This window comes from Sardina pilchardus, chromosome 15 (genome assembly GCF_963854185.1).
Source record: "Sardina pilchardus chromosome 15, fSarPil1.1, whole genome shotgun sequence".
Lineage (NCBI taxonomy): Eukaryota > Metazoa > Chordata > Actinopteri > Clupeiformes > Clupeidae > Sardina > Sardina pilchardus.
In genome coordinates, this window is record NC_085008.1 from 25,398,107 (window position 1) to 25,412,167 (window position 14,061).

Sequence of the window (14,061 nt, forward strand, 5' to 3'; positions counted from 1 at the left end):
CATCTCGCAGCTGTAGACAGTAATGTTTACTCCTCTTTCATTTCGGAATTATTAAAAAGCATGTTACATTTCATAATATATAAGTCGTACCTGACTGTAAGTCGCAGGGACAGCCAAACTATGAAAAAAGTGCGACAATAGTCCGGAAAATACGGAAGTCACGCACCGTCTTGATACTATTGCTCCACTGTTACATTCAAACATTCTTAGTTAATGCACTATCGCAGCCAGTATCTAGGAGACCCAAGTGTATGATAATAATATAATAATAGCAATATTATGGTATGGTGATATATTACAGTATATAACATCATGTTCCGCTGACCATACCCATGATTATGGGTGATCAGTGACCCCAATGTTATTGATTACGGCAGCAATTAAAATGACATTGTAGAGGTGAGCCCAGGATGTCTAAAAAACAAGATGGATAGCGATTGTTTATGAGTGATGAGTTGTTTACGAGCTACCATATTGTGCTTATTCGCAGCAGCATGCAACAGACTGACTGCCATCAGGGGCAAACGCAACAGGCGTTTAATCTGCTGGACTGTCCAGTCTCAGTGTGGGGTTAATTGAACCTGCACAGGGATGAAGGGGTCAGTGTGAATGATGAATGGCCAGCGAGGGTGTTCAAGTTGAGATGGTGGCCGTTAAAACGGGGGGAAGCCGTCTAACTGTAATTGCTCCGATTATCTGTTATCTGTTGTCCCCTCCATCCGTGGCAGCACAAGTTGAAGTTGAAGTTGAAGTCTGAGTTGGCTGATGCTCACCACTTTTGATATGAATTCCTGGAGCAAAGGTGTAATTATACAATATTAGGTACAGCATCTTCAGGTTTAGAAATAATTAATACCCTGTTTCGTCAGGGCAGATTAATTTTTCATTAGATCTTGAATAATGAATAGTTATTGGATTAATGTCTAAACGTGTTGGCCACCTATCTCTCATGTTTTCCATTCCGTGGGGATTTATTGAATAGATTATAAGACATTAATTTATCTTTGGGTGGAAAAAAAAAGGGTTGCGAATGATTGCACTGAAGCCCTTGTAAATGCCCAGAGCTTTTTGATCAGTGAGATATTTAACCAATTTTTTCCATGCTGCGCTTCATCGTCAAATAACTGAACGCGTTCAAGAACATTTCACATAGTCTGGAATTATCTCTCGATAATTATCAGCGATTTTTCCCCCCTCCGTACACTGTCCTTTTACGGTTGGCCAGGTGAGATCCCGTTATGTTGAGTGAACCAGGTAAGGTGATCTCTTTAGGTCTTTTCATGGGTCTCGTAAAGGGTTGTAGCCAGTGAAGCGAGGCGCCTCTCAGTTGACACACACACACACACGCGCGCGCCATCGCTCACTACCTCTGTGCCTTCTGGTTTGTTTCAGTGCGGGTCGTAATTGGTGAGCTGGCTTTCATGAAGACGCGGGATGAGGATGAAACAGCTAACCTCATCTGGAATGACTCAGCTGTTCAACATGAGAAAATCGCTGAGCTCAGGAACTACCAGGTAACATAACTCATCAATAACAATAGCAGACCAGCGGGTGGCATAGCGCTGAACACAAAATGAGTTGTGAGCGTACAGTAAAGTGTTTGCTTATTGTTTATCTTCCAGAACATATTGTAACTACCACTAAGGGGCTAAACCATTTCTTCAACTAACTAAAACCTAAATTATCATAACTCCACTGTAACTGTAACTTCACTAGGTAGTGTACTCCTTAGAGTAGCTTCCTAGGTGTTCTGGCTAGAGGTGTTTTGGTTCACATCTGCGATTGATAGCGACAAGATCTGAGTGTGAAACACCATGTCATGTGAGGTGAACAGAGCAGATGCCGCTGGGAAGACGCCCATCATGGGGAGAGAGAGAGGCAGATGAGCCCCTGCGTGACATCTCTTAGAGCCCTGAGCCGAGAGAGAGAGAGAGAGAGAGAGAGAGAGAGAGAGAGAGAGAGAGAGAGAGAGAGAGAGAGAGAGCGCAAAAGTGTAAGATAGGAGAATAGAGAATGATTATGAGAGACATGGGGAGAGAGAGACTTGGATTCCTATCTTGGCGATCAGAAACGGATGGTCAGAGGCACACAGTCTATAGACATTGAAGGTGTGGCCAGTCCATATTCACTCATTTAATGGTGTGTGATTTGGTGATCAAATGCTGAGTGCCAGGTGCAAAAGGGTTGTTCTCATGTTTCTTAATCAGTCATGGGTGTTTTGGTGGCAGCATACTTTAAACCAATGAGAATGACATCTGTCATTCCCTTTTAACAGCAAGCAGAGCAACTTCAAACAGCGCATTGGTATTTTGATAGTCAGAGGTGCATTTGAAGTTGAGCCTGCTTGCAGGCGAGACTGTATGGAGCAGGGATTCCACTAAACCTTGTTTTTTGAAAAGCTGTTTATGACTAGCCTACATGTGTCTGCACTCGCCTATTATTTGAACTCATAGGCAAAGTGAAACTGACTTCGCCATGGTCTCACAGTCAATGACAAAACAGTTCTACACAGAAAATTACTTTCACCATTGACAGACAACATATAGCCTGAAACACTTACCCAATAATGTTTGAATTCCTGAATAAAAATCCTAAGGATATTTATCCTGCAGAGGAGTTGCTGCTTACACCACGTCTTTTAGAGGGTTTAAGATAGTGATTTTTGGATCACACCGTATGTCTTTAATTGCCACACCCCTGGGAGTTTAATAAAAGTGAAAAATGCCTCACTAAGCTAAGAATAAGCCTTGTGTCATGCTTTGCGCCGGGTGAATTCTAGGGCCCTAAGAGTGCAAGTGTGTTTGTGTGTGTGTGTGTGTGTGTGTGTGTGTGTGTGTGTGTGTGTGTGTGTGTGTGTGAAAGAGAAAGAGACAGACAGAGAGAAAGAAAGCAAAACAGTAAGGTAGAGGAAGAGAGAGAGAGTGATTATTCAGAAACAAAACAAGAGACAGATGGAGAGACATACAGTATAAGAGTGTGTATGTGTGTGTGTGTGTGAGAAAGAGAGAGAGAGAATCAGAGAGAGAGAGGGGGGGAGAGGGAGATAAGGTGAAAAAAGAAAAATAATCAGTGAAGGAAAGAAAGACGTCTAAACAGAGAGAAAGGAGAGGGGCTGAATGTGTCCGAACCCTCTCTGTGTCCGGCAGCAGCAGTGTCGTCACCGTGCCTCTCAGCACAGACAGGCCGTACAAATGCGATTGCACAGTAGTGTGTGTCTGTGTGTGTATTTTCAGTCAAACCGCTGTATAAATGGGGATGCATTTTGTTTTCCTGAGACAGCCATCCTTGACCTTCTCAGTAACATGGGCTGTGTGTGCCATCCATCTTCTTCATAGGCGATGTAATTACATGGGGCAGCACCAATCGATGAAATCATTTCATGGCTAAAGCTGCATGTTCGCTTGGCCCCAAACTGGTATGATCTGCGCCCATGAAGTAGATGAGCTTTTTTTCAGAAAAAAAAGGGAATTAAATGTTCTTTATTGTTTTAAGTTTTGCTTTATCTTGAAATAATGTATATAAAATGTATTTATTTATTTTATTTATTTATTTATGTGTACCACTCGCATAAAAATGCACATTATCATGATTTCCTTTCACATTTTTGTAAAATGTTTTTTTCCCCCAATTTCCCTTTTTTTTCTGTGTTTGCTGTCAAGCCACAGTTCATACGAGCCTAATTAACTGCACTGTTCTACCTCATTTGGTCAAAGAACACAGAAACCATGCCTTTTTTCTCTCACACAGCATTCAATGCAATTCATTCATCTGTCACTACTTACAATCGCAGGTTCCCTGATGCAGAACCAATTACCTTGGCCCCTGGAGTTGAGATTGATCGTCCTTTTTCTTGTTTTAATTTAAAACGATGTGGTAAACTAAATAAGGGTCAAGGAAGGTCTTGCAATCACCTTTTGTTTTGAGTCCATAATTGGGCATAAATGTCAGAACATTGTAATCTCGCCTTGGCTTTCCCCCTTTAATGTTACACTTTTTTTTTATGTGAAGGTGAGTAGCATAATGCCCCTGCCGGCTTTGTTATTTCTTTTTTATTGTAGAGAATCAACCATTTCCCTGGGATGGGGGAAATCTGCCGGAAAGACTGCTTGGCAAGAAACATGGCCAAGTAAGTATGCATCGAGGATTAAACAGAACGTAATTTAAAGCGTGGATATTGCCTTACCTGTTCTTGACCGTCTTGACTACCAATCCATCTGGGATCATTTTATTACGTCCAACCTCATCACGTAAACACCTTTCTCTCTCTCTCTCTCTCTCTCTCTCTCTCCTTCTCCCCTTCTCTCTGTGTTCCCTTTTTTCACTTAGAATGATTAAATTCCAGCCTCAGGAGTACAGCTTCATACCCAAGACCTGGATCTTTCCTGCTGAGTACACGCAGTTCCAGAACTACGTGAAGGAGCTGCGGAGAAAGCGCAAGCAGAAGACATTCATCGTGAAGCCGGCCAACGGCGCCATGGGTCACGGGTAGGTCAGCGCAGACCCACGAGCCGTCTGGCCCTGCGGCGCTGGCACGCCCCAACCGCCACATATTGCCGCTGGTGTGAGAGACGGGGGCCTGACATAAGCTATGGAAAGCAGTCTGTGTGTGTGTGTGTGTGTGTGTGTGTGTGTATTGGGGTGGGATGGGATGCGGGGGGGGGGGGGGGGTGTCCAAATGGAGAAATTCTGGCACAAGACAAAAGCGATTCTCATAGCAGACCTCATTTTCATCCCCTTCATTTCCATTAATCCACTGCAAGGGCAGCCGTAGCAGGTAGCCCGTTCCCTCAAGGAGCTGCATGTGATTATTGAGTCACCTTATCCAGCGCCATGGAGACCTGGCCAGACTATAAATAGTGCTTTCTGTTCTGCACCAATTTTTTTTTATCTTTTTTTTTTTTTTTTGTTCGTTTGGTTGTTGTTGTTACTGTTCTTTGTACCACTCTAAAGGCTTTTGGGGCGAAAACTTGCACCACAGCATGGTTAAGCCAATTTTTACATTACAAGGCCAAATTACACAGTTTTCAGACATATTTTTCATCACAGTGTTTTTTCCTTCCCGTTGTGTATTTGAATAGTCTTTCATAAGACCATTGAGGGACGGTGAATGTTGCGATGCCAAACTTTTGTCTGGGAACCGATATTAAACACACCCTGTTGGATTTGGTTATGAATAAAGAAAACAGCACTTATTTGGGCTGTAATTCAGTTAGGCTCCAATAGATGGAAGTATTGCAGTAGAGAAGTCTTTGTCCTGTTCTTCTCATACAGTATATGTATATTCCCTTGGCTGTCCCAGCAATGGTCCTGTGTGACGGTGAGCCCAAATTTATTACAAAATAAAAAGTTAGCAAAGGCTAAATTATTGCGATACATTAAGAAAGTGAAAGATGATGAGTTTAGCTTGGCCAGTCGGAGGAGGATGTCGGAGATTAAATTTGAGAGACGCACAGTGTGATGCAGGAAATTAAGTTATAGCCCCTCTGTAATTCATTTTCAGTCTGAAAACTAAATGAAGTTATTGTTTGTGTCTGAACTGGAGCTTGTTAAAAAGTGTCAGGCCTAAATACAAGCCCCCCATTGGTGGCACATTAACCCGCCTGCCAGAATGGAGTTTGATTACCTGACATCAGCGCTCATCAATCATGTCGTCTAATTTACCGCTACACCTACAAACAATCTCAGCCCTGCCCATATCAAAGCCACTCCATATTTATGCTCGCTTTGTCAGATTTCTATTGTCTGCTGGTCAAGACGTCAGGAAGAGAATATGCTCCAGCTTCACTAAAAAACGAAAAGAGAAACCCAGAAAAGAGTGCAGCATTACTGCAGTAGATGCAGCAGCACTGGGAATTTACACTGCAAGCAAGAGTGAGATGAAATGCAATTTACACTGCCCCCGCCTGTAACGTGACACAACAATGTCCTTTTCCATGTGTTTTTCTATGTTTATGTTTCACACATGCTCTGAAATAGAAGTGGAACGTACACACTGTACACTTTACTCTAGTTTTAATTGCCGTAATACGTGCGTAAAAGGCTGACAGGGAAAATGTGATACTGATTCTAACAGAGTTCTATTGTTACTGTAACAATTAGACAGACCTCAGACAGACAACTGAAAAACGATGGAAAAAACTGCTCTGGTGTAAATTCCCAGCTAGAGAAAGGGTCTGGTTCAGATGTGGTGCGGCTCTGTTTTAGATTCGGCTTCGGCCTGGTGTTTTTTCGGCAGTGGGTCCCTGTTACTGCGCTGGCATCGCTTCAGTTTTCCTAATATTGTAATCACACATGGTGTACACGAGGTGTGGGCACTTGAGCGGAAGAAAATGGTTCTTACCCAAGAAGAACAAAGAAACTGTTCATTGTGTGTCGCTCAACAGTATCCAGACTCAAACTTGTAGTCACGGTTGAACATTTAGTGTATATTTAGTGTGATTGTTGAATAAACACAAGTAATAAAAGAGAAGCAATAAAATCAGCTAATTGAGTTTTTCACTTAATGGCTATTATAATTGTGTATGTTTTTTTTAACAATCACACGTTGGCAGCAGCAGAAGTAGTTGAATGCAAGCTGAATTTTACACTGAGCAAGATAATTTTTTTCTCTTAGAGTACTTAATTATTTCCTGTGCTTTTCAAATTTGTTCATTCTCAGGATTTCCTTGATTCGCAATTGCGAGAAGCTTCCAAGTCAAGAGCACTACATCGTGCAGGAGTACCTTGAGAAGCCCTTTCTGATGGAAGGCTACAAGTTCGACTTGCGTATTTACATCCTGGTCACCTCCTGCGATCCTCTGCGGATCTTCCTCTACAACGACGGCCTGGTCCGGATGGGGACCGAGAAGTACCACTCGCCCAACGAGTCCAACCTGGTGAGACACAGACAGACAGACACGCAGACAGACAGACAACCAGCCAGGCAGGCAGGCACCCAGCCAGCTGTGCCAAGCAGCTGTCTTATCAAATATTAAGGGGCCCCAGGGTCCCCAGGGGTGTGGGTCGGATAAACCCTGTCACACGTGTCCCAGTCCGTAGTGCGCCGTCAAGCCGTCAGGTGTGCCAGGGAGATGAATGGTATCATGCTGCTCTAACGTCTTGTGTTAATGGGGGTTACGCCATTTTGTTTTTTGTTCTTCTCCATGTTTATGTCGGTCTTTACCTTTTTTCTACTTTATTGTGTTTTTTTGTTGTTGATGGTGTAGGGACATCATCTGCCATTAAAGATCATTAATTGAATTATTAAAAGACCATTAATCATTCCTTGTTTTTTTTCCCCCCCTTACAGAGCCAACTGTTCATGCACCTGACAAATTACTCTGTCAACAAACACAACGAGAACTTTGAGCGAGATGAGACCATAGACAAAGGAAGCAAGAGATCTCTCGGCTGGTTTTCCGAGTTCCTCCGGTCCAACGATTTCGATGTGGCCAAATTCTGGAATGATGTATCAGTAAGTGTGCAAATCTATACTTTCACTTACACCCATGCATTATTTTATTTATTTATTTATATTTTTATTTATTTTTAGTATTTTTTTTTTGTCAACATTTGATGATTACTCTCCCGGGCGGGTAATCCTAATCCCTCACCAACATGACTCAGAATCAGGAGCTTTAAAGTTCATCTGGTTGGGTTATGCGCTTCAAGTGTCTTTTTTTTCCCGGAGTCTTCCTCTCTGATCTTGCCTTGTGTCAGTCCCAGTCTTTGTTTTGCTTGTTTGATGTGCATACCATTGCCCCCTTTTTTGTGTGAGTGTGTCAAGCATTTCTTTATTTTATAATCAGTATTTTCAAATATAGAAAACCTGACCTACATTTGTAGAAAATAAAGTAAAAAATATTAGGATAGATGAAGATTGCACATAAAATGTGTCCAAGCGCTCAAGATCCTATTTGCTCACAATGTGTTGTCCAAAGATAAACTTGCTAAAAAAAAAACAGTTTTGTGCTTTTTAGACTAAAATATAAGTGTGGACAGAAACGAGTCAATGAGAATAATGTCAACCCACAATCAGAAGTCCCAATGAGAACCCCCAAAAGTAAATCAGACTTGCAAATTTTAACAGATGCCCTGGCAGACGAATGTTTGCCACTTTAGACTATACGTAAGGTGAGGTGTCCCATGTGCTGCTATGAGAGAGCGATATCACGCTAGCAATGTGAAGCAGACATAAGAACAAAGAACGTGAGAGAGGAGTTACTCATAAAAACAACTGGAGAGCTGAGGGGAAAAAAACCTCTCTCAGTTTCCATAGATACACTGACAACAAATCTGTTCTTTTTGGCCCTCCTTTGTGTTCACCGAACCTGCTTGTACCACGGAGAGCCATTTGCAAAAATTCATTGCCATGCTTGTCAGTCACTTTGACATACACGGCATGGCGTATAATGAATGTTGGCTGAGGGAGGTGCTTAGCAGAGAGACCTGAAGGAGGGGGCTTTTCAGGGCTCTTTGTTTTTGGCTTGTGTTTACCTCGGCCTGAGTCACATACTGTTGCCTTATCATTACACTGGCCAAACATGGCGTTGTCTACAGTATGTGAGTTGTGCTTATTGTGTTTTCTGTTGCAAGACTGGAATGCAGAATAAAATACACATAAGTACGAAATGGATAAATAAATATGTCAGTTTTAATCAGCATTCAGCAGTATTCGTTTAGGTGTGGGTTTTTTTTTCGCAGTGAAAAACATGAGGCGTTGCAGGTTTACCGTTTGACTCGGCTCCACGAAGTGTAGGGTTATGATTTTTGTATGAGTTCTCGTGTTCAAGCGTTCTTTCTTCTCTTCCCTCAGTTCCGCTGTGGAGCCTTGAAGAAAGCGGCTCAGAATGATTTTCTTTCACAGTTCTCTTGACCCCTGACCTTTCCTAGAATTCCGGCGGATTGATTTTGGGGGGCTTGCCAGTTCTCCCTTTATTCCGGCCGCGTCTCTCCTCTCCTCTCCTCTCCGCTCCTCTCCGCCGCACGTCTCCCATCGTCTCACCTGCCAGTGCCAATCAGCCGGCTTTGAGGAAGAGACAAGTTAACGCGCAGCCCTCTCCCACCCCCCCTATTCAACACATGTGTCTTTGTCCGCATGCGGAGCCACAATGCTTGACTTGTATTTACCTGGCCTTTGACCCAGACGCAGCGTCTACGCCGAGTTGACAAACACCCTCGACATTCAGCCTTTTGTTTTCCTCCCTCCCTCTCCGCTCCGTGGAGCAGGGGCCTGTCGCGCTGCTTGTCACTAATACATGATATCTTGCCACATGGAGAATACAGAAAGCTCGCTTGGAGAAAAATAATCTGCCTTTTCTCTCTCTCTCTCTCTCTCTCTCTCTCTCTCTCTCTCTCTCTCGCAATCTCTCATATTCTCTTTTTCTTTTCATCTATCTATGCACACACACACACACACACACACACACACACACACACACACACATAAACTCACCATTGGTCTGTCTCTGACTGTCTTTCTCGTTCTCTCTGTTACGCACGCGCACACACACACACACACACACACACACACACACACCCCTATGTGTCTCTTACAACACACAGACACAGCCCTATGTCATAGCAGACACCTCTGGGCAGCAGGCAGATGGCAGGGCCCCTGAAATAGAGCTGGCGGTGCCCGCCTTGTGCGTGCCGCGTGCCACGGGATCCCACTACCGCCACCGCCGCCACCGCTGCCACCACTGCCACAGCGGCTCTGTGTGTCCTGCCTGTCGGCTGGAGATGCATGCAAACCTGTCCCGCTCCTCTCTGGGGGGAGGCTGTGGCCTGTCTCTGTGCAGATAAGAGAAAAGAAAGCGAACGAGAGAGAGAAAGAGAGAGAGAGCGAGAGAGAAAGAGAGAGAGAGGAAAGAGCAAGAGAGAGAGGGAGAGAAGAAGAGCAAGCGAGAGAGGGAGAGAGAGAGAGAGAGATAGAAAGAGAGAAAGAGAGAGCGCGAGCGAGAGAGAGAGAGGAAGCGCTGCCATGCTTCCAGATCATTTATTCCCCCTCGCGCGGCGCGGCTCCGTGTTGCTGCGCTCCTTCTGGGTGACAGATTTAGTCGGCTCCATCCCATTAGGCAGGACACCGTCTAATGTCCCTCTATTATTCAATGCGCACGCCAGGCCGGGCCACGCGCTCTGTGTTTGCAGGGCCCACACACACACACACACACACACACAAACACACACACACACAGACAGACAGCGAGACATAACAGATGCCCAGAGCCAGGGAGCCGTCGCGCGCGCCGCTATCGGCTATCGGCCGCAGCAATCAGCGCAGAGAGGGATGGGGCCGCACCAACGCAAACGGGCTGACGGAGTACCGGGCTGATTACACGCGCTCGCTCTTCCTCTTCGTCCTCCTCTTCCTCTTTTCTTCCTCTTCTTCTTGTTCTGCTGCTTCTTCTGCTTCTTTGTCATTTTCATCTTCTTCCACTTTTCTTTTTGTTCTTCCTCCTCCTTTGGACCTTCTTTGTCCTTTATTGTCTTTCTTCTTCAGGTCTTTCTCACACACACACACACTCCCTCTCCCCTACCCTTCTCTCCTCTCTTCTCTGTCTTTAAATATATAGTAAAGCTGACTGTACTGTACATATATGCGCATAGTACATGTTGCTTTCTCTTCCCTATCTCACAGGAGCTGGTGGTGAAGACGCTGATCGTGGCCGAGCCCCACGTCCTGCACGCCTACCGCATGTGCCGCCCAGGACAGCCACCAGGGAGCGACAGCGTCTGCTTCGAGATGCTCGGCTTCGACATCATCCTCGACCGCAAGCTCAAGCCCTGGCTGCTAGAGGTATGTGCACAGACAGAAAAAAAAAAATACTTCTGGAACCATGAATAAATAAACAAATTCTACTCATTCACATTTTCTGAAAAAAATAAATAAAAAAAAGCCCTGAAATCTTCTAAAATGGGGATTGAAATATGGGTCATGTTTTTGGACCCATCTCTTCTTTGGGAGAGTAATGATGATGTCTTTGTTATGTCAGGGCAGTTTGAGCCATGACATCTGGCAAGTTGTGCTTAAAGCTTTGCCAGCCAAACACGCAAACATCCACTATTGCCGTGGCTGGTGGTGGTCATTTGTAAACATTGGTCTGGTTACGTTGCAGTGAATTATGGGGTTTGAGTGACTGAAATACAGAGCAGACCCTGGCCCTTGTGTGTAATGTTATTCTTTCTCTGTGAGTAGCTCAAGTTCGTCTGGCACTTTTCAAATTGCCAGCGGTTGGCCCAAAATGGCAGTGTTAATAAACTTAGGAAAAGATGGCATATTACACACACACACACACACACACACACACACGCACACACACACACACACACACACACACACAAACACACAAGCGCACATACGCACATACACAAACTATACAAATGTGCACATACACAAGCACACACACACACACACACACACACACACACACACACACACACACACACACACACACACACACACACACACATCCCACTCACAAACTCACACAAGCACACACACACACACACACACACACACACACACACACACACAGGCACGCACGCACACCATACACTCGCACCCCTGCCAGTAGATCCAGAAGCTGATTCTGGTGAGGGCCCTTGCCAGTGGAGAGCTGTGCTCCCTGAGTCGTGCAGGAAATGTAGGTCAGACTGCAGGTTGGCCGGCCAGCCACCCCAGGAATGCGTCTCTCCTTCTCCCCCTCTCTCCTTCTTCCTCTCGCTGATTGTCTGTCGCTGCTGAACGATCCATACCAGCTTTTCCAGGCAGCTCGCCGCCTGATGTCAGCCAGTTAAAGCATGACCTAAATCCTTTAGCTAACCCAAAGTGCTGGGCTTTTTCTTTTTCTTTTTCTTTTACTCTCTCTATCTCTCTCTCTCTCTCTCTCTCTCTGTCCCTCTCTCTCTCTCTCTTCCCTTCTCTGTCTCTCTCTCCAGCGTCTTCTTTCTGTTCTCCCACAAATTGATTCAGCTATGTAAAACGACCGTAGGATTTGTTTTCACCACCACAGAAACCAAAATAAATCTTTATTATTTTCTTTTTACTTTATTTTAAGCTCAAACTGTAAAATAATTTGTGTTTTTGTAGATATTTTTGGTCCTGTCTTGGCTTCCCATGGACCCCTGTATCGGGTGGGTGTTTTGTTTTTCTCCGAGTGATTGCTAGAAGACAGGTCGAACGTGCCGCCTTGATGCTGACAGAGTCTGTGCCGCTCCATGCCGTGTGCCATGCCGCGCCGCGCCACGTTTCCTCTGGCTGTTCCGCAGCTTGTGCGTGTGATAGAATGCAAACAGCCGTAGATGCCGTTTTTACACTCCGCCGGTAATGATCCCCTTAGTGCTCTGAGCAACCTGCCATAACTCCCATCAATTAACATCCTTTTCAAGTCCCCCACACAGGAGCAAAAAAAAAAAAAAAAAAAGCTGTTTCTGTTTCACGCTACATTTGTGGAAGCAATCATTTATAGATGAATTCAAATGATTAGTCAGGTGCCATTTCTGAAAGCTCGACTGCAAGGTTTGCCTCAACAAAACCTGATCTTTACTGCTTCATATCTGCCTATATTTTATGTAGTTTATCTTTTAAAATTTCGATATTTAGAGAAATATTGTATAGCTAGGCCTTTTTTTGCGTAATTAGATTTTTTGGGAAGGTTTGATCTATAGAGATGACGTTATCGGGTATGAAACATTTAATAATCTCTGACGTTTGTTCATTGGAGTTCAATTCCATTTCCAGATGTAAAGTCCTCTCCCCCTCTCTATGTTACACGAGGTAAACTCACGCACAAGTCTCAACCTCCGTGTGGGTGTATTGATTGATGTCATTACTATATACTGCAGAGGCAGTGATGACAGGCTCACATCTTGTTACACTTCTGTTGTAGTGTGTGTATATAATATATAAATATATATATACTGTATGTGTGTGTGTGTGTGGGGTGTGTGTGTGTGTGTGTGTGTGTGTGTGTGTGTGTGTGTGTGTGTGTGTGTGTGTGTGTGTGTGTGTGTGTGTGTGTGTGTGTGTGTGTGTGTGTGTGTGTGTGCGTGTGTGTGTTGTTTTCGTGTCTACACCCCCCCCCCCCAAATTACAATCTCAAAGGTATAAAGGTAACCGCAAATTAGCATAGTGCTAAAAGATGGGGGAACCAAAGACAAAAGATGTGATTGTTTATTTTTTTTCAAGGAAACATTGAGGAAATGAGATCTAGCAAAAGCGCGCTGGAAAGCGGTAGGATGAGACGTGGATGTGTGTGTTTTGTGATTTGCGTGCTGTGCTGCTGAGTGACCCAGGTAGCTGAGAAAACGACACTCAGGCATGTGTAGGCGCCGCAGACATACAAACACACTCGGAGATCGCTGTGACAGGCACAGAAAAGGCTGGAAATCAGCAGCAGTATTCTCATGAATAAACACACGAAGAATAGCAACCGTGAAACAGAGAGAGAAGGAGGGAGAGAGTGAGACAGAAAGAGGAGAGATCCTGAAGAGGTGGCGGACTGATAAGAGTCTCTGTCACTGGACCAAGGTATTGTGTCCACGCACAGAGAAAAAGGACAATCTTTTGTGCGATTCTTATCTTAATTCGCTGGGCTCTCTACACCAGTTTCGCCTCCTATTGACATTCAAAACAAGGCAGCCCCCCCTCCAAACACACACACACACACACACACACATATATATATACACACACACACACAGACACACACACAAACAGTGTAACCCTAGAAACCTCACTTTCATTAGGTCCCCCGAACATCATCTTGGTGTCGTCTGCGGCTCATTCAGTCTGTGTGTGTGTGTGTGTGTGTGTGTGTGTGTGTGTGTGTGTGTGTGTGTGTGTGTGTGTGTGTGTGTGTGTGTGTGTGTGTGTGTGTGTGTGTGTGTGTGTGTGTGTGTGTGTGTGTGTGTGTGTGTGTGTGTGTACTCTTCTGATGTGACAGCCTGCAGTTGGAATGCTAATTGCAGAGCTGCCTACTGATTAGAGTGGTTGTTGCATAGGAACCAAAGGGGTCAGCTAGAACCTTCCAGAGAGCTCCTACCCATTAGGAAAATCTAGTGGAGTAACACGCTGAT

General features: G+C 44.6%; 1 protein-coding gene across 1 annotated transcript in view; it reads left to right on the forward strand.

Moving 5' to 3' along the window:
* Positions 1-14,061, forward strand: part of ttll7 (tubulin tyrosine ligase-like family, member 7) — a 66,675-nt gene that overhangs the window by 11,461 nt on the left and 41,153 nt on the right. The window contains exons 4-9 of the mRNA XM_062556126.1: positions 1,393-1,514; positions 4,059-4,126; positions 4,327-4,485; positions 6,659-6,875; positions 7,289-7,453; positions 10,622-10,780. Coding sequence (XP_062412110.1) covers positions 1,393-1,514; positions 4,059-4,126; positions 4,327-4,485; positions 6,659-6,875; positions 7,289-7,453; positions 10,622-10,780 — 890 coding nt within the window. The remainder of the gene's footprint in view (positions 1-1,392; positions 1,515-4,058; positions 4,127-4,326; positions 4,486-6,658; positions 6,876-7,288; positions 7,454-10,621; positions 10,781-14,061) is intronic.